At 41.8% G+C, this 18300-nt stretch overlaps 1 protein-coding gene across 2 annotated transcripts in view; it reads right to left on the bottom strand.

Moving 5' to 3' along the window:
• The window catches only part of DUSP22 (dual specificity phosphatase 22), a 65091-nt gene extending 47836 nt beyond the window's left edge, over positions 1-17255 (bottom strand). Inside the window, exons 1-2 of one of the 2 annotated variants that reach the window (XM_039222098.1) lie at positions 16918-17255; positions 5700-5733 (exon numbers count right to left, since the gene is read on the bottom strand). In XM_039222098.1, the coding sequence (XP_039078029.1) occupies positions 5700-5733; positions 16918-16938 (55 nt within the window). In that variant the 5' untranslated portion in view covers positions 16939-17255. The remainder of the gene's footprint in view (positions 1-5699; positions 5734-16917) is intronic. The other variant, XM_039222099.1, reaches the window with a different exon arrangement.
• Between the last annotated feature and the right edge of the window lie 1045 nt (positions 17256-18300).

The following is an 18300-nucleotide window of genomic DNA, read 5'->3' as shown; positions in this document are numbered from 1 at the left end:
ATCACATTTGGATTTTTAAAATTTTTATTTTAGTTTGACTGATGAGCCTACATTACTTTTATAATCAGGAAAACTTAAAAAAAAACACTATTCACAAAATTCAACATAAATTAAATTCATAAGTAAAACAAATAGTCAATGCTTCATTGGTAAAATAGTTATGTTCTTTTCCTCTCTCTGCCAACATCTTCCCTAACCCCTGGACTCTTGCCCACTCTTGCTACCTGCCTCTGTTTACTACCTCCTGAGGCTTCATATGGCCTTCAGAGAAGCAAATGTCATTTTTACATAGTGGGAGCACTGAAGTAGAAACACCTACCTGATCTTTCTCTTTTGCTGTTGCACATTTCCTCAGCAGAAGACCACATCTATCACTGGTAAGACCTTGCTAAGGGAACAAGTGGATTCTTGGAAGATGATGTCTTCAAAAGGCAAAGTGGTAGCCACATGCTTCCTTAGAAAGGGAAACTAGTGCTCTCAGATCTTATACTGATACAGAAGATGAACAGGGGTAACTAATCCTAAGATATGAAAAATGTCAGAGTGGCATGGGAAATAAGCTAGTCCATCAAAGTCAGGCAGACTTGTCTCTAACTGCCTTTGATTTATAGATTGGAATAAGCACTAGAAAATAACATCATCATCATAACACTCTAGAAAAACAGATTTTTGTCAGGAAAGAACTTCTTTGGTAAAGCTTTGCAATACTCAGAGTACAGGCTACACTGATTTGTGGACTCAAAGGCATGGCCATGCAGGATGAGTGAGGGAAGAGGAGAACAAAGGTCTCTGTTTTAAAAGGGCCCAATTCCCTCTGCTCTGACCTTGATCCCCAAACCATGTTTTGAGCCATATCCCAAACAACTTTTGCCTTCCAAGTTGAGAATCTGCTCAGTAGTGGGTAAGTGATTCTGATCTGTTTTGTAGTTCTACTTCCCACTGTGAAATTTAATGAATTTTAGAGTTATAAATTATTATATGTCACAATAACTTCTAGAGTTATAAATTAGCTGTTAGTGAGTTCAACATTCAACTTTAAGTGGATACATTTCCAATCTGGGCTGGGGGCCAAAATAGGGCAGTTCCTACCTGTTCCCTTCTTTACCAAATGTGGGTTGCAACATTTATTGGTGCTGACCTTGGGCAAGTTTCTCTATGCCTCACTTTTGTCACCTTTAAAGTGGGAAAATGATAAGAGTACCACCTCAAAGGGCTTCTGGAAATACTAAGTGATATGCTTAGAAGAGTGTTTGGCTGACATACAGTAAATGTCATCATTGCCATCATTATTATTATTATCATTGGGACCAGATTAAGTTTCAAGGTTGCAGTATGGGCTTCAATCTCTATTACCACTGAATGTTTCCAAATACATGCTTATTTCAAAGACATCTAAATTCCAGGTCTTGCTCATCACTCACCATCTGACTCTCTTAGGCTAAGTTAATAGCAGATTACTAAATATCAGTGTTCACCAGGTCAGCCTTATCTGAACAACTGGGGAACCACCACTGGGAATCATGGCCATTCTCACTGGCAGACACAGAACAAAGGCTCTGAGACCTCGAACATGTCTCTATGTACATCACCAGCACACACATAGGGTGTGAGCTTTTTCTCCACATTTCTAGAAGTCTGTGGACATCTTCAAACAAGGAGGGTGTCCTCTGTCAGTTCAGATCCACTTTGAGATCTACCAAATAGTGAGGCAGCAGATAACCCTACCCTCTTGGCCTGGAGCTAATCTTCAAGCTTCCACTCCTACTTTTCTCCTGGTTTCTGGGCAGAGCCAGCTTTCAGCTACAGCACCTCAAATGAGAGACCCTCATCAAAAACCAGACTCCAGAAGCTGGGTGGGTTTGTGGGTTTTTCTCTAGGAAGAAGAATAACCAGGTGTTGGAAAACCATTTGTGATTCATTGCAAAGTTAAAAAAGAAGAAGGAGGAGGAGGAGGGGAGGGGGGGGAGGAAGAGGAAGTTGCTGAGTAGCATATAAAGGATCACACTGGAAGGAAGGAAGGAAGGAGGGAAGGAAGGAAGGAAGGAAGGAAGGAAGGAAGGAAGGAAGGAAGGAAGGAAGGAAGGAAGGAAGGAAGGAAAGATGGAAAGAGAGGCAAAAGAGAAGGGGGAGTGAGGGAGGGGAGGAAGGAGCCAGGACAGGAGACCATTCAATGATTGGACTAAGGAGACCACAGCCACTAAAACCAAGGCCTGGGTAACAGTGCCAGTCCATGTTGTAAAACAATGAAGATCTCTCAGAGAGGTAAAAAAAAAAAAATTCCATTAATTTTTCACTATACATTTTTGTATTGATGGTTGTGTTACTTGCAATTTAAAAAACGAAGAAAATGACAAATGAGACATCATGCTAAAGCACATATGCCAGCTGGATTTGCTTTCTAGGGGGCAGTCATGATCCTTTCCACCTTGGTCTTCCACCTTAGTAGCTAAAGATGATCAATGCCTACTGTGCACCTAACAAGGCATGGGTACTGTATGAGTTCTATCTCCTTTCCACAACTGCCTGAAATAAGTGTGTGGTTTCTATTCCACAGATAGAGAGGGCAAGGAGGGCCCGACACTTGCTGACCAGTTATGTGCCAGACACTGAATGGAGTGTATCAACTTCACTGTCTGGTTCATCCTCATCACAGCCCCCCTGGTGTCCAGGCTTTGTAACGTGTCTTAGGGTAACATCTGGCTTGTGTGTGGTGGGGGGTAACCAGATTCCAAGGCAGAATGCATCACAGCTTCTCTCATTGGTAGGACCTTCTCCCCTGTTCTGTCCCTGCTCCTCCTGACTCTGAACCACTGAGGACCAAAATGTATATTCACATCAGATTCTCAGCACAGTGCCTCACACATCAGGCACTTGCAAAATGTTTATGAAATGAATGAGTTAATTCACAAACAACTATATGAAGAGGAACACTTCCTTTTAGCTTCTTGTCCCTCACTATATCATTATTCCTTTGTTTAAGATAAGCCTTACACTTATAAGTGTGAAATAAATGTTTGGTGAATTAATGAGTGAATAAAAAATGACCACATATTAATATCAGAATAACTGAGGACAATGAAAAAATATCAACCATCTGAATAGGAGAGGTATGGGCTGGTGTAGACATCTCTAATTGGTAAAACCCACAGTAAGAATCCAGGAACTGTGAGGGATTCCCATGTCACTGAATACTTAGAAAATAGGTATAGATTTTAGTACAAAGAGTTTTGAATGCTCCTTATAATTATGCACCCTTGATCATCTAGAAGAAAGTAACCTACTATGAATAAGGATAAAAACCTCATAAACTGTTGGCAGAAGTACTGAATTTGGTTGGTATTCATTACAATTTGTAATTTGTAAACACTTCCACGTAGCAATTCTACTTCTAAGAATTTATCCTACACTCTCTTCTCAAACACAAAGTCATTCCCCTCTCTTCATGAAAGTAGCTGATAACTCCCTAATAACCCAAAAAAATAGTTACTCCTTAGTGTATTCCAGTACTACCATCTACCTACCACAAAGCCCTTGCTGCTTTTTCGGAACTACAAAGCTTACTAATTTAGGAACTCCAGTACTATTTTTAAAATGTTCTAGTAGCAATTAGCAGCTGTGAGCTCCCTCTGCTCAATTTTCTTTGAGACCACTTAACATCACTAGGAGCCAAATGGGGTGGTTGGGGGGAGAAGAGAATATAATAAACATTATGCAGGAAAGAAAAGATCAGCATTATGCATTTTCTCATTCAATGTGGATTCTCCTGAGGCATTTTTATTAATCAAGGGGTACAGAACTTAAAATTTTCTGGGTTGTTCCTATGTGTGTTTTATTGGTTTCTCATATACTATTTTACCAATACTTACTTTACAAAGGTAACTCTTTTTTGACAGTTTTGATGAGTAAATATAACATGCTATAGCATTTTTTTTTTACTAGTGCAGAATTGTTTGCGGAGAGAAAACCTGATACAGATTCACAGGGAAATAGATATACAGTAATGAGATCTCACAGTTAAATGAGTTGTGGACATAGTCATCATCTGACTATGAAAGGTAGGTGTCCTTTTATGCATTTTTTAGTAATTATCTTAATGGTTAATTTCCTATGACATGAAAGTAATTTAAAATATATTGGGGGGAAAAAGACTGTTTTTACAGTCAATTTTGAACTTGAAATCACACTTAAGCAACAACCTCAAAACAGACAGAAATGTGTTCTGGCTTGTTCCAGGAGGGAGGAACTTCGGATGCCTATGGGGAGGTTTGGCTCTCTCCAACAGGCAGGCTTGTTTTTGCAAGGTTCCTAGGTCTACTCCATCCTATTAAGTATATGTATCTCCAATGCTAAGGAACCAGTGTTTTCACTTAAACACACTGAGAACATCACATGGAAGCGGAACAAGGCCCCTCTCTGGAAGCCAATAGCCTGTTCACCCTTCTACCACTAAAGACCATTTTGAGACAGATGAACTAAAAATAAAGTCAGTAGCTAACAGTGAATCAATACATATTGAACAAGCTGCAGAGATATGTGTAAGAAGAAAGTCAACACAAGAAGGGAATAATCTACCAGAGATAAAATTATCACTTATTTTTCTCAGGTTTCTGAACATTTATTAACAATAACTAGAAAATAAAAATGATAAAAGATTATAGATAAGTTACATGGCTGCTAAATGTGACTTTTAGCCATATTCTTTTGATAATAATAATATTCCAGCAAGCATGCAGAATTAAAATGAAGATCAGAGGTAAGTTGGAAACTATGTGGCCCCATACCACTCTATCAGTCATTGGTTAAGGGGTTGAGCACAAGTATGAGGGCCCAGCAAGGACCCTGAACAAAAGTGGTGGCTATGTCCAGATCACATTTTGTATAAACTGAGTCGACACCTGGACTCAATCATGCTTGAGAAGACTCAAGTTGATCTTTTAGGAAATAAACTCACCTTTGGTGAAAACAGCCCAAAATGTCCATCAACAGATGAAAAGTAAAACAATATATATACACATACATACATACATATATATACACACACACATATGTATGTACCATATACACACACACACACATATATGTATGTGTGTGTGTGTATATATATATATAGCCTTAAAGAGGAAAAAAATTCTGACACATATTACCACATGAATCAACATTATGATCAGTGAAATAAGCCAGACAGAAAAGGACAAACACTGCATGCAAGACTCCACTCACTGAGGTACCTAATGCAGTCGAATTCACATAGACAGAAAGTAGAATGGTTTTCTAGGGGTTGAGGGCAGGAAAAATAGTGCTTAATGGGCAGAGTTTCAGTTTGGGAAGATGAAAAGAGTTCTGGAGATGGTTGGTTGCAGAGCAATGTGAATGTATTTAATGCCACCTGAAGTCTACACTTAAAAATGGTATAAATGGGGCACCTGGGTGGTTCAGTTGGTGAAGCATCCGACTTCGGCTCAGGTCATGATCTCACAGTTTGTGGGCTCGAGCTCCACATTGGGCTCTGTGCTGACAGCTAGCTCAGAGCCTGGAGCCTGCTTCAGATTCTGTATCTCCCTCTCTCTCCGACCCTCCCCTGCTCATGCTGTCTCTCTCTCTCTCTCAGAAATAAATAAAATATTTTAAAAAATTTTAATGGCATAAATGGCACATTTTATATTATGCATATGTTATCACAATAAGAAAAGATAACTCACCTTTGAAGTTGCCGATGTATAGGCCAGGCAGGATCTAGCGGGGAGACATAGATCAAATGTGAGTGTTACAGACTTGAAGTACACAGAGGCTGGGCCCTCACCATAGCAATGGGAGCACAGCCCAGGCCTGTTGCCTGCCATATCCACTTCCCGGCACCTTCCTAGATGGACAGCACAAATGACCCTGTATCCTTGTTTCCAGGGCTCTGGCCCTGCCCACAGTCACTAGGAAGCATTCACAAATAGCTTATGACTGCCCACATGTTGGTGCTCATCAGCTCATGGGACTTTAAAGACCAGAATCGCACTACAGATCCTCACAGATAGCCATGTGTTTTTGCTCACTTAAGCCCTTCAGTTCTCCTTGGCATTCTGAGAGTCCAGCCTCAAACCCAAGGGCCCCCAGCCCTCTACCACTCCTCCCTACCCTTCCCCCTCTACTCTTCCTTTTCTCATAACACCGTAAACATCCCCTGCATAGTTCCAGCAAACCTCCCTTTGCTGAGGTCTTGGTGCATGCTCTTTCCAAATCTAGAAGCTATACTCCTACTCTCTTCATCCTTCAGGTCTCAGCGCTGATTCATACCCTGGGGAGGCCTGTCCTGAGCCCAGAGTCTGGCATAGGCCCCAGTTTCAGCACCCATAGTCCTTCCTCAGTACTTCTCTTGTAGTGATGATGTCACAGGGGTAGTGTTAGGTGAAGGTCTGTCTCCTCTGCTAGGCTAAAAAGCTATTTGGACAGCAAACATCCTCTCACTCGCTGCTGTATATCCAGCTCCTGACCCAGGGCTCGGTCAATGGTTTCTATTCAACAAAGAATTACTAAATGTATGAATCAACTGTTCAAATGTACACGTTAATAAGAACCTACATTTGCTCCAAAATATCTACTTCTCCTAAGGCAGTGGTTCTCAAACAAGACAATCCATCAGAATCAACAGAAGCTGTTAAAAATTCAGATTTATGAATAAGCCCTAGCCCCAGCCTCCATATAGAATAATTCAGTAAATCTGAGATATGAACCAGGGACAGGGATTTTCACATGCAAATCCCCACTTTGTAAAATACAAAGCTAATTCTTGTCTGGAATTACTTTGTATGAAGAGGCTGAAATCCAAATATAGACACTGCTTTTGGATGCTGACATGATTTTCAAGTGCATACAGAATACTGGCCACTGCAGACCCTTGGTGCCCTGGTGACACTCTCCTGTCAGTACTACTACCACCCCATACCCTGCTCAGCCCCATTTGCTTCACACTCCCTATTTTTATCCACTCCCATCAAGAAAGCTGAAAGCAGCATGTAGTAACATTCTTCACATGCATAGGCTTCTTTGAGCATTTTCCTGACAACCAGCTGCCTTGCTAAAAATTGATGGCATCTGTGCAAGTCACTGCAGGGGGAAGGTACTGTGGCACTGTCAAGGCAGCCTGCTGGAACACAACAATACAGGTCTAGGGTTAGCTTCTGTGCTGGGGTAGAGAAGTTGCCAAGCTGAGGAACCACAGAACATAGCTACCAAATAGGGATACTTGTATTTCTGTTTGCACTTTTCTATATGGTTTGGATGGTCTAACTGCATGAAAGAATAATTTCAATTTACTTTTCTTTTTTTGTTTATTTTTAGAGAGAATGAGAGCACATGTGCACATGTGTAGAGGAGGATCAGAGAGAGGGGGAGATAGAGAATCCCAAGTATGGGTCTCCATCCCATGAACCATGAGATCATGACCTGAGCCGAAATCAAGAGTTGGACACTTAACTGACTGAACCACCCAGTGCCCCAACTTTTTTTCTTTTCAAGTCAAGAGGGGTTATTTGGGTAAAAGCTTATGGCCCAGTTTTTCTTTTTCTTTTTTTTCTGTACTTCTACTATTTTCTCTACTAAAATAAACTAATACATTTCATATTATTTTTTAAATAAAATAAAGCAAGGACATGAGATCACCTCTCTTCCTTGCTCTAAGAGCCATGGTTTTATGATTGCTTTTTTTTTTTTTTTTTTTAGTTTATTTATTTTGAGAAAGAGAGCACAAGTAGAAGAGTGCAGAGAGAAAGAGAGAGGCAAAGAAAGAATCCCAAGCTGGCTCTGCACTGTCAGCGCAGAACCCAATGTGGGGATTGAAACCACAAACTGCAAGATCATGCCCTGAGCCAGCCAAAATCAAGAGTCGGATGCTTAACCGACTGGGTCACCCAAGTGCCCCCATGTTATGATTCCTAAATCCGTCCCTTTGAAGCCAGCTCCAGTCTGGTTTCCACTCCCCCTGCAAGCCTATCTAAAACTGAACATTATCTTCCTGCCCACATGATCAATTCAAGTCTCTTGATGATGTCACCTTTTCCTAGTCACCAAGAGTGAAAACCTAGAGGCTATTCCCACTACAGTACCTCCCTTTCCCTTCCTTAGTGCCTCTCTCTCCCCAGTGACTTACAAAGTCCCAGAAGAGTCTTGGCTCCTTGGCCCAAAGACCCCACCCCAGACCAGAGCCTCAGTTCATAAATAGGCTAGAGCAGTATCCATTGAACTAACTTCTCTGTCCCATCAAATTAATTTTTAAATGTCATATTCCCACTGGGTCATTTTCTAGATAACGTTTAGTAGCAAAACATTTCTTTTCTAGAAAAAGAAAGCCAAAACTGAATTTAAACTGAAAATTTCAACTTGGCTTCCACAGGATGGTTCCAACTTACCCCTGAAGGATTTTCCCTATTTCTCAGTAATATGTAGCCAAGTCAAGTAACCCCCATTTTCCTATTATGCCTTACTGGTCCTACCCCGCAATATCACATTTCTTTGTTCTCAATATTCTCTTTAAACAGAGAAATAGTCCCTATTTCGGGTCCCTCATTCCCTTTCGCTATAGTAAAAAACTATAAACACTGTAATGGACGATTATTTTATTTTATTGGTTTCTTAGCCATGGAAGCCTTTTCTTATGTTTGAGGAATCCACCCCCCCCCACCCACACTTTAGAGTGGTGGGAAGCACAGCCTAGCTTTTACTACAGAAACTGCAAATACCAGATATCTGCTTGTATTTGCCTTTGCTGCTATGACATGGAAATGTGAGCTAAGTGCAAGAGGTCTCCACAGCTGCTCCAGACTGGAAACCAGAGATAATCCAGGGCATTCTCTCCTACAACAGGGGCAACAAGGCTGGTACCGCATCTGGAGCCCAACAATAGCAGCAGCAGTATGTTGGGGTAGCCTCAGAAATGCTCTCCCCAGACAAGTTTTAGGATCTGCTTCTGGTAGGGTAGCCTCAATTTGGTTCTCCGGTCTTCCTGGCCATCCTACCTATTATACCCAAAGCAACCACATGTGTCTTTGTTGCTTACAATCACAGCCCCTGATGTAGGCCTTTCAATCCAGACAAAATGCATAAATGCAAATGAGCTGCACAGACCTTTAGGCAAGTCACAGACTAGCAAAGTTCTACCCACCCTGTAAATAGCAGCACCATTGGCACTCCCACAATCAGTTAGAGGTCACTCTGACAGGAGATTCCTCCCTCCTCTGGACTCTATTAGCACCTCATTAAGATTTACTTCTACTCCTCAATAGCTCCCCAATTTATTTGCTACTCTTGAAACTTCTGGTTAGTACATTTTTTCAGCTTCCTAGCGCCTCCCCTTTAACTTATTGTAACAGCCACCTAAAGATCTCCCTACCTCTGGACTTATCCCTCCAAAGGAATCCTCAACCTCCCTCCAAGGCACAAAGTTGAGTATGAAACTCTTCAGATTAAAACCTTCTCAGGGTTCCAAGTAGCTATCACCATGAAATCTAAATCTGGCACTTCATCAAAAGAGACCTTCAAGGACTGAGGTTGCTATGCCTTCAGCCACAGCCTCATGCCTGCTCTTTACCCAAACTTCCCCATAGCTGAAGAGGTGACCACACAAAGATGCAGAGCAGAACCCCCAATTCCAGCATCCAGGCTTTAAGGAAAAAAGCCCAATTTTCAACTGCTATCAACTACATTAAAAAAAAACAACAACAACACCTTAAATATTGTGAGGAAGAAATAAAACGCATATAGCCCATGAACATCTAGTTGATGACCTCTATCTGTGGCCTGCATCATATTTGTGAATATGTTTTCTCTAAACTTCAACGATTCTCTCTTAACTGGTAGGTACTCAAGAAAATGTTTCTTCCATGAATAAATGAACAAAAAGACAACGTGAATAGAGTGGGAGAAGGCAAATCAAGAAAAGGTGAGAGATGAAAAACAATGGTGAGTAAAGCCTGAGAAATCAAACTTTATACCTTTCTGTCCTGGACAGGTTTCCACAGAGATTGTGGTGACCACACCAGTAGCATAGGGGCCAGTGTTGGAGGCCTTTGGGATGCCAAGGCTTAGCTGGCAGACAAAGGCTTAAAGTTACTAAAATCAAACAGCTAACTTACTAAAAATAATTTAAGATGCACATTTTTGCAAGCATTTAAACTTTTTATTCCATTTTTCAAGTTTTTACTTAAATTTCAGTTAACATACAGTGTAATACTAGTTTCAGGTATAGAATTTAGTGATTCATCACTTACATACAACTCCTGGTGCTCATCACAATAAGTGCTGTCCTTAATACCCATCCCCCTGCCCACCTCCCCTCCAGCAACCCTCAGTTAGTTCACTAGAGTTAAGAGTCTGTTTGCTGATCTGCCTCTCTTCCTATCCCCCTCCATGTTCATCTGTTTTGTTTCTTAAATTCCACATATGCAAAGAGGTGACAGAGATAAGTCAGTAAACTTTTAACTCCATTTTCAAGACCAGGAGAGTAAACTAATGTTTCAAGGGCTCGAAATAGAAAGTGAATAGCTCAATCCATTTCTGTAGTTTCTTCCATATAGAATTACAAAACAAGATAAAGGAAGGCTGCAGAACTGGCCATTGGCAGAGAGAGAAATTACATTTTTGTTTTCAAGAAGAATAAAAACCCCATCAATATTTAAAATTTTACTCCAGTCAGCTTCATAATTCAAACTTGAAACTTAAAACATTTGACTCATCCACTTCCCTGATATGATTGTTGCTGGTAATCCTTAAGTACAGAGAAAGAGAACAATGAAATGCAATCATTTTCCAGCATAAAAATGGCTTGTAGAGGAGACCGTGGAAGAGCACAATGTTCATCTGGGACAAAGTGGCTGACTAGTCAGTTAATTCATGAAGTCTGAGCTGAAGCCAGGAGCAAGAACACAGAGACATGAAAATCATTACCAACTGGGAGGAAAGAAAAGCAGAGATCAAGGAAAGAAGTGTGTATATACAGTTTGGGAATGTTCTATGACTCTAAAATAATAAGAACCAGTTTGGTCCTAATCATCTTTGGGCCTCCTAGAAAATAATTTTTCTCTCCCTCTGCTGAGAATGGTCTTCCCCCATTGTTCACCTGGGTGGCTCCTTGTCATTTAGGTCTTCCATGAGATGACAGCTCCTAAGGGAAGTCTTTCCTGACCACTAAACTCTCTGACGCCCTCCATCACACCCCTCTGTCATTTTCTTCAATTTATTTATCAGTACTTAAAATTGTTTTATTATTTGCTTGCTTTTTTGACTGACCTTGAAGAAGGTCTCTGTTGTGTTCCCTCCTCTGTCTCAAAAGCCTATGACAGAGTCTGGCACATGAAGAGATAATAAACGGTGATGGAGCACAGCATGAACTGCAATGGAAAATGCTGTCTGCACTACCCTAGTCAAAAAAGATTCTTGTTTTCTGATAAAAGACTGCAAATATAAAATGAAAGCAGACTCCTGCAGAAAATACTTTGAGACTATGCTAAAGATTCTCCATGGTTAATGGCTCCTCTTGATCAATATCATTCACGCCTACACTATAGTAACACTAGCCATACAGAAATACATAAAACCAAATCCTTAGCCACAAAAAAGCACTTATGAACAATATTTATTACTTCTAAGGCAGTACATATTTTTGAGTTTATTTTTTAAACATTTCTCTTAGTGCTTCAGGATACCATTGGAGTCTAAGAACACCACCTGAACAGATTTAAGAGATAAAATTCCCGATCAGGCAGCAGTACAAGGTGGTGGGGGGTAGGAGAATCTTAATTCTTCCTAAGTCAGAAAGAACTTTCTGGGTTTCAAAGTGGGAGAGCTTTGGTGGATTCTCTGAAGGGTTAAATTTCACAGACTTTCTTAATGCCATTTGGCCATGGACTTAACCAGTTGGCATTTACAAAAGGATGAAACTGAGAATACTCTTGTATGCACTTAGAACATTGGCTTAAGCATCTTTCCTTCAATACAAAATAAAAATTTAACGTTGAAAAGAAAAAATATCCAGAAGGTAGTACAGAGGACCAAAGACAGAGATTACCAGCATAGTTTTTATCTGTACAGCTGTGTACATGCTATATTCACTACACAGGTAGTCCTCTGTAAAGCTGCCTGGGGCCAGGGTGGCAGGGTCTTCTTGTCTTTGACATTCACTTCCCAGTACAGACTCTAGCACAGTGCCTTGACAATAGCAGGTGTTCGATAATATAATTTTATAAGCAGGGGGATAGATAGATAAACAAATTATGAAGGTGGCCAAGTCAGATGCTGTCACATGGTAACAGCAGCATTAATGGCACAAGGGTGTCTAGCCTTCCAGACCCTTACTGTACAAAAAGAGCTTAACTTTTAAGGCTCTATTATACCTTTTGATAACAATCTAGTTCTAGATCACACACACCTCCTCTGAGTGGAGAAGCCTAGGCCAGTGGCTCTCAATGGGGGAGATTTTGCCCTCCAGGAGACACTTGGGAATACCTGAAGACATTTTTGATTGTCACACTGGGGAAAGGTACAACTGGCATCTAGCGGGTAGAGGCCTGGAATGTTGCTAAACCTCCTGCAATGCATAAGACAGCCCCCACAACAAAAATTGACTCTGTCCAAATGTTAATAGTGTAGAAGTTGAGGAACCGTGCCATATGCCTAGGGAGACATATTCATGTCTATGATCTTTTCCCCTTGAACTAAATTCTCAACTATACTCCCTTATCTTTAGGAGAACAGAGCTTTCCTAAATCAGTGTTATCATTATAACTATTAATGGGACAAATATAAGAATACTGATAGCAGTACATATTTATACTTTACAGTTTGCAGGAATGTCTTCTAATGAATTCTCATTTGCTTCTCTCAAGAATTTCAGTTGTAACTGGGGGAGGTATCATCATATTTGTTTTAAAGCAAATCAGGAGACTAGATAAGCTAACCACCATCTCTATGAATCAAAGGAGGTAAAGAAATTGAAGCTCAGAAACATTAAGTGACTTGTTCAAGATCACACCCATGAAGCAGTAGAGTGGTAGAGATACCCCATATCAGGCTTTGTGATACCTCTGCCCCTCTGTCTTTTACCACAGTGGTGGCCCAATGGAAATACAGTGTGAGCCACATATATTATTTAAAATCTTCTAGTAGCTACATAAAAAGTAAAAAGAAGCAGATGAAATCAATTTTAATAATATACTTTATTTAACTGAAATATATTTAGAATATTTATAATATACAACCAACACATAAATGTATTTCTGTAACCAATATGTAAAATTGTTCATAAAATGGTTTACAATTTAGGTACTAACTCTTTAAAGTCTGGTGTGTATTTTAAACTTAAATCACATCTCATTTGCAATTAGCCACATTTTATTTTCTTTAATATTTATTATTTATTTATTTTGAGAGAGAGAGAGAGTGCATGCATACAAGCTGGGAGAGGGACAGAGAGAGACAGAGAGACAGAGGATCCAAGTGGGCTCTGTGCTGACAGCAGAGCAAAAGAAAACTTAGGAACTAAACAATGTAGATTTTCTTCTGACTGCTTCAAGTATAGCAGTTTTTATTTACATTCCATGTCCTCATGGAAGATGTTATCATCAATACATTCCTGTCTCTTGTGTGGTAAATGTCATGTCTCAGGTGGACACAGCATATTACACAGGCAATATAAGGGAATGAGGCTTCTGTATTCTGGCCAGTTAAAGATGTGAGGACATAAAGAGAACATAGCATTTGTGATCTATTAGTTTTGAGCCTCCTATCATGTGCCTATAGCATATAAAATCTAAGCCTGACTATAACCCTGGGAGGTTTGTCTTTTCTCTTTATGCAGATTGGGAAATGGACCCTCAGAGATATTAAGTAACATGACTAAATTCCTAATGATAGGTTTGGAACCTAGTTTCCATTGATTGTGAAGGTAGTGGAAGTCTTTCTTTTGTGCTAGGATGGCAGTTTATCCTAAGTGAATTCTAAAGACTCTGAAAAATAACCTGATAAAGCTCCCCAGAGCTCCAAGTTAATTGCAAAATAGGAAAAGCCACCTTTTCTCTTCCTTCATGTTTGATATTCATAAAAAGGAGAGAAAGGCAGGCAACTAAAACAATACCCAAACAGATCCTCTGAATTGGCCAAAACTGTAATCACTAATGAGTTTCTGATGTGTCAGGCCCTATTTTGAGACTTTACCATACAGAGTAACTCATCTGATCTTCACCATAACTCCATGAAGTCAAGTGCTGTTGTTTTCATCCCTGTTTTACAGATGAGTTACACAAGGGATAAATCATCTGCCCAAAGTCACTCAACTGGTAAGTGGCAGAGCCTGGACTCAAAGCCAGATGTCTGGTTCATAGCCACAATGCAGACTGCCTCACTATGCTGCTAAAGATCAATCTACTAAACATCTCTAGTGGGATTAGGGTTAAACTAAACAGCCTGTTGCATGAAAATGTCATGTTTCTGTGGAGTCTCTGAAAACTCCCAGTTGACACAAAGCTCTATCAAGGGTCTGAATCCCTTACTCTTTTGGGTGAGGACCTATAATGGAAATTCCTATCCTGTCTTATTAATTTAGAGTTCTATTATAACCCATTAAAAACAAAAATCCCGTCTCTCTAACCGAGCAGTGTGTCAGAGAAATCCACTCTAAATGCTTCTCCATGTGCATGTTTTTATCTTGGTCAACCTGAATTACTGACCTAAATTTGGGATGAAGAAAGCACTACCATTATAGGCAGGACGTGAGGACCCTCTGGTTCTGATGTCTTAACCCCCCACTGTCTGTCAAGGTTGATTTACTTTATTCATAACCCAGCTGCCCAAGCTGATTGTCTCTTCTTTCCTCAGTGCTCTGTGTCCTCCAAAAGCATCCTGCCTAGTGGAAATGAAGCTATCCCTGGATTTCATGGGAAACTCGCTTGTAGCAATGGAGACAAATACATCAGTTGGTTCAATCGCTGGTCTATACCAATGGGTCTATGAAGAACCTTTGTGTCATTTACCATTATACTCTCCCTCTGCCCTCACAACTACCACAGCACAGCACATTAGATATAGTGGCTTTATTTACAACACGACATGGTTAATATAACAACAAAAAGAAATGTATTACTTTCTTTGAAAGTTAAAAATCATGAATATGACTGTTTTAGCTGAACAGCCTTAAATTAATCTTGAACCCTTGGGTATTAAGTATGTTCTTTGAGTTATAATATTAACATACTACTAATTAAATGTTGAAGAAGGTGGAGAGTGAAGAACATAAGTGGAAAAAAACTATAAGGAATTAAAGGAAAGCTAAGGTATGACTACAATTAGTGGGAAGGCAAAAAGAGCCCACAAATTTATGGAAGCACCTTTATTGTTGTTTTTATTTAACAAGCAGAAGGCTCATGGTGCTGATGGATTTCAGTGCTAATGGGGACATAATGCAAATATTTATCCAAGAGAGAAATAGTCTGTTTCCAATCTTGATCACTGTCCACCCCCCTCCTCTATCCCCAAGAAAAAACACATACACACGAGGAATACAGTTCTGGTTACCAAAAAGCCTCAGATATGCAAGCCTAAATCACACAGTAGTTCTTCCATAAACTGTGTCTGCAGAACACAATAAATATGAAATAGGCAGTTGAAAAAACTGCATACACAGGATTACCTCTGACTGAACTTTTCTTCCCAACCTTGACTTCTAACACTCCCCATCCCTCTTCACACTCTAGCTGAAAGAACCAAACCACTGCTGACCCCAGTGCACAAAGAAAAAAAAAAAAAAAAGGAAAGAAAAGAAAGACACTGTTATCCACCAAATATGAAAGCTGAGTCTGTGTGGAGATGTGGGTTTGTGGAATACAATGGAGGCAGACCATTAAAGGCCTATGAAGAGGTACTTCTCCTTGGTGAGGGCTTTTTAAAAGTTTTTTAAGTCTCTCCTTTAGATTAGCAGTATCAGATCACAAAATCCTTAACCTTGTGGGTGACATGAACCCCAGGCAACTCTCAACTGCAAGGGCTAAAATCTGCTATGTTCCACTGTCAGCAAAGACACAGACTATCCCACAACCTGGGGAGAGGGTTCTGGGGAAACTGGAGAGTAGAGGGTGGGGCCAAAACAAAGACGAAAAGAAGAGACTGAAACGGATTTTCCGTAAGGCAAAATCAGCACAAGCAGCCAGCCAGCAGGTTCCCCTTGTTTCAGAAGCCATATAATCCAGGATAAATCAGATCTGAGTCAGTTTTCTCAACAACTCCCACCCCTGCCCGGTAACACCTCAGGACTTAGGTCTCTGTCAACTTCTTTGTTCGCATGGAAAAAAAAAAAAAAGGAAAGAAGGAAAGAGAAGAAGAAGAAGAAGAAGAAGAAGAAGAAGAAGAAGAAGAAGAAGAAAAAGAAGAAGAAGAAGGGAGAAACAGGAAATTAAATAACAGAAGACATCTATCTACTCTAGTTTACAATAATGTGGGTGGTGATGCTTCAAGAGCCGACTTTGGGAGTGGAGCGGAGGGGAGAAAATGAAAGACAACCCCTCTGAGCTCAGCTGAGGTCTCCGCAGAACAAATGTCAACGCTTTTAACGGGCACCACTTGCTCTCAGTCGCAGAGCACACTGGCCGGCAGGGTAGGTGCGGGGGATTTCTTACTCAGAAGCCGGTAGGAGGCCTGGAAATGGGGGGCACCTCAAAAACAAAAACATCACGAGCACCACGCCAGGCGCGCCGCCCCTCCCTCCCGCTGCCACAAGAGGAAAGCGCACCAAGTGTCAAACTCGCTATGGAACTCAACCTGGTCAGAAAGGTCAAAGAGCGAGAGCGGGACGCTCATCGAAGGCTCTCTTTGCCCAGCAAACACCAGCCTCGGGGAAGGCTGAAAAGTGTAAGCAAAACCAGCACAAATGAAAGAAAGACACGTTACCTTGTTCATCCCATTCCCCATGGTGGCTGAATGCGAACTCTAGCACCCTTGGTAATGAGGTCGCAGGCTCACTAAAGACATGTTACAACAGGAGGGAGGAGCAGGTAGGGAGGGTGGGGGAGGAGGCCCTGGGGAAGAATTTCGTGCTCGCTGTATAAACAACAACAATAATAATCAGGGAAGTCCAGGCCACTGGGTTTGCTCCAGGGAGCCGGGCTGGACGCTAGGGCTTTCTGCTCGTCCGCCCCGGACTTCCGGACGAGCAGAGTTGAGGAACTGGCGCCCTTGCCGGGAAATGGTCTTGCTTTGCCAGTGCACCTCCCTGGTGCGCCCCAGGGCCCCTCCCTGGTCGGCTCCCTGGGACTTGTAGTCTGGCTCCCGGCAGCTGCAACCGCTCGCCCCGCCCCTCGCGGCCCACGGTTCCTCCGCGGCCAGAGCCGAAACCCAAGGCGCACGCGCAGTGCGAGCCTCGGGAGGCGCGGCCGTGCGCGTTCCGGTAGATGAACTGACGGGCGGGGGCGGAGTCTGGTGGTCTCGCAGCACCGCCCCTACCCGGCCGCAGCGCGTCACTGGGCCGGGTCCCCTGGGATGGGGTCACCAAAACTGCCGCAGATCTTTTCCCCTGGGGAGACTCGGAGGGCCTTTTACCAGTAGTCACCACCCTGCCTCGACTCCCTCGGTGAATCAGGTGCTAACCTTGGTCTTCGCGGCTCCCCTGCCTGGGTTTTCTGAGTGCGACAGATTTAGGCCCGGGTTGGGGGATTCCTATGGCCTTGCCCCACCCACGAAGACCGAGAAGGCTCACCGGGTGGGGAAAGGTGGGCTCAGTGACTCATCTTTGGGATGACTTAACCTCCCTACCCTGGGGGAGCAGATGGCGGGACCTCAGACTTCTTACCATGATTTTGGACGTCTAGTGTGTGCCCATCTTCAGATTGTAAACTGACTGGTTGTGTTGATATAATTGCCTCTGGAGAGCCCCTGTCCTTGCGATACAGTGTAGTAATGTCTGCACCGTGATTCTGTCTGGAGTAGAACACTTTCTAATCTGTAGCAGAATTGTTTTGAGAACTCTATCACCCACCCCTACTAAACTCTTTATTTTGTTTCCTGGGGATGGAATCCTTGAGTTAGGGGTTTCTCAGCTTTATTTGTATATCTTCAGCAGTGCTCTGCACACAATATGTGCTTAAGTGTTTGTTAAATGAACCAATCTATGCACCAATCTAGTGTGGCCGGCCTCACCCCTGATGACCTCATTTCATCTGCTTCTTCTTGCTCACTAGGTTACAGCTACACTGGCCTTCTGTGGGCCTCTTCAACTTGCCAGGCTGGACCTTGCATCCTATATGAACTGTGCCTCCTACACAGACCTAGCTCTTT

This window comes from Hyaena hyaena, unplaced genomic scaffold (assembly GCF_003009895.1).
Source record: "Hyaena hyaena isolate Hyena2069 unplaced genomic scaffold, ASM300989v1 scaffold_1063, whole genome shotgun sequence".
Taxonomy (NCBI): Eukaryota; Metazoa; Chordata; class Mammalia; order Carnivora; family Hyaenidae; genus Hyaena; species Hyaena hyaena.
This window is presented reverse-complemented; position numbering and strand designations above follow the sequence as displayed.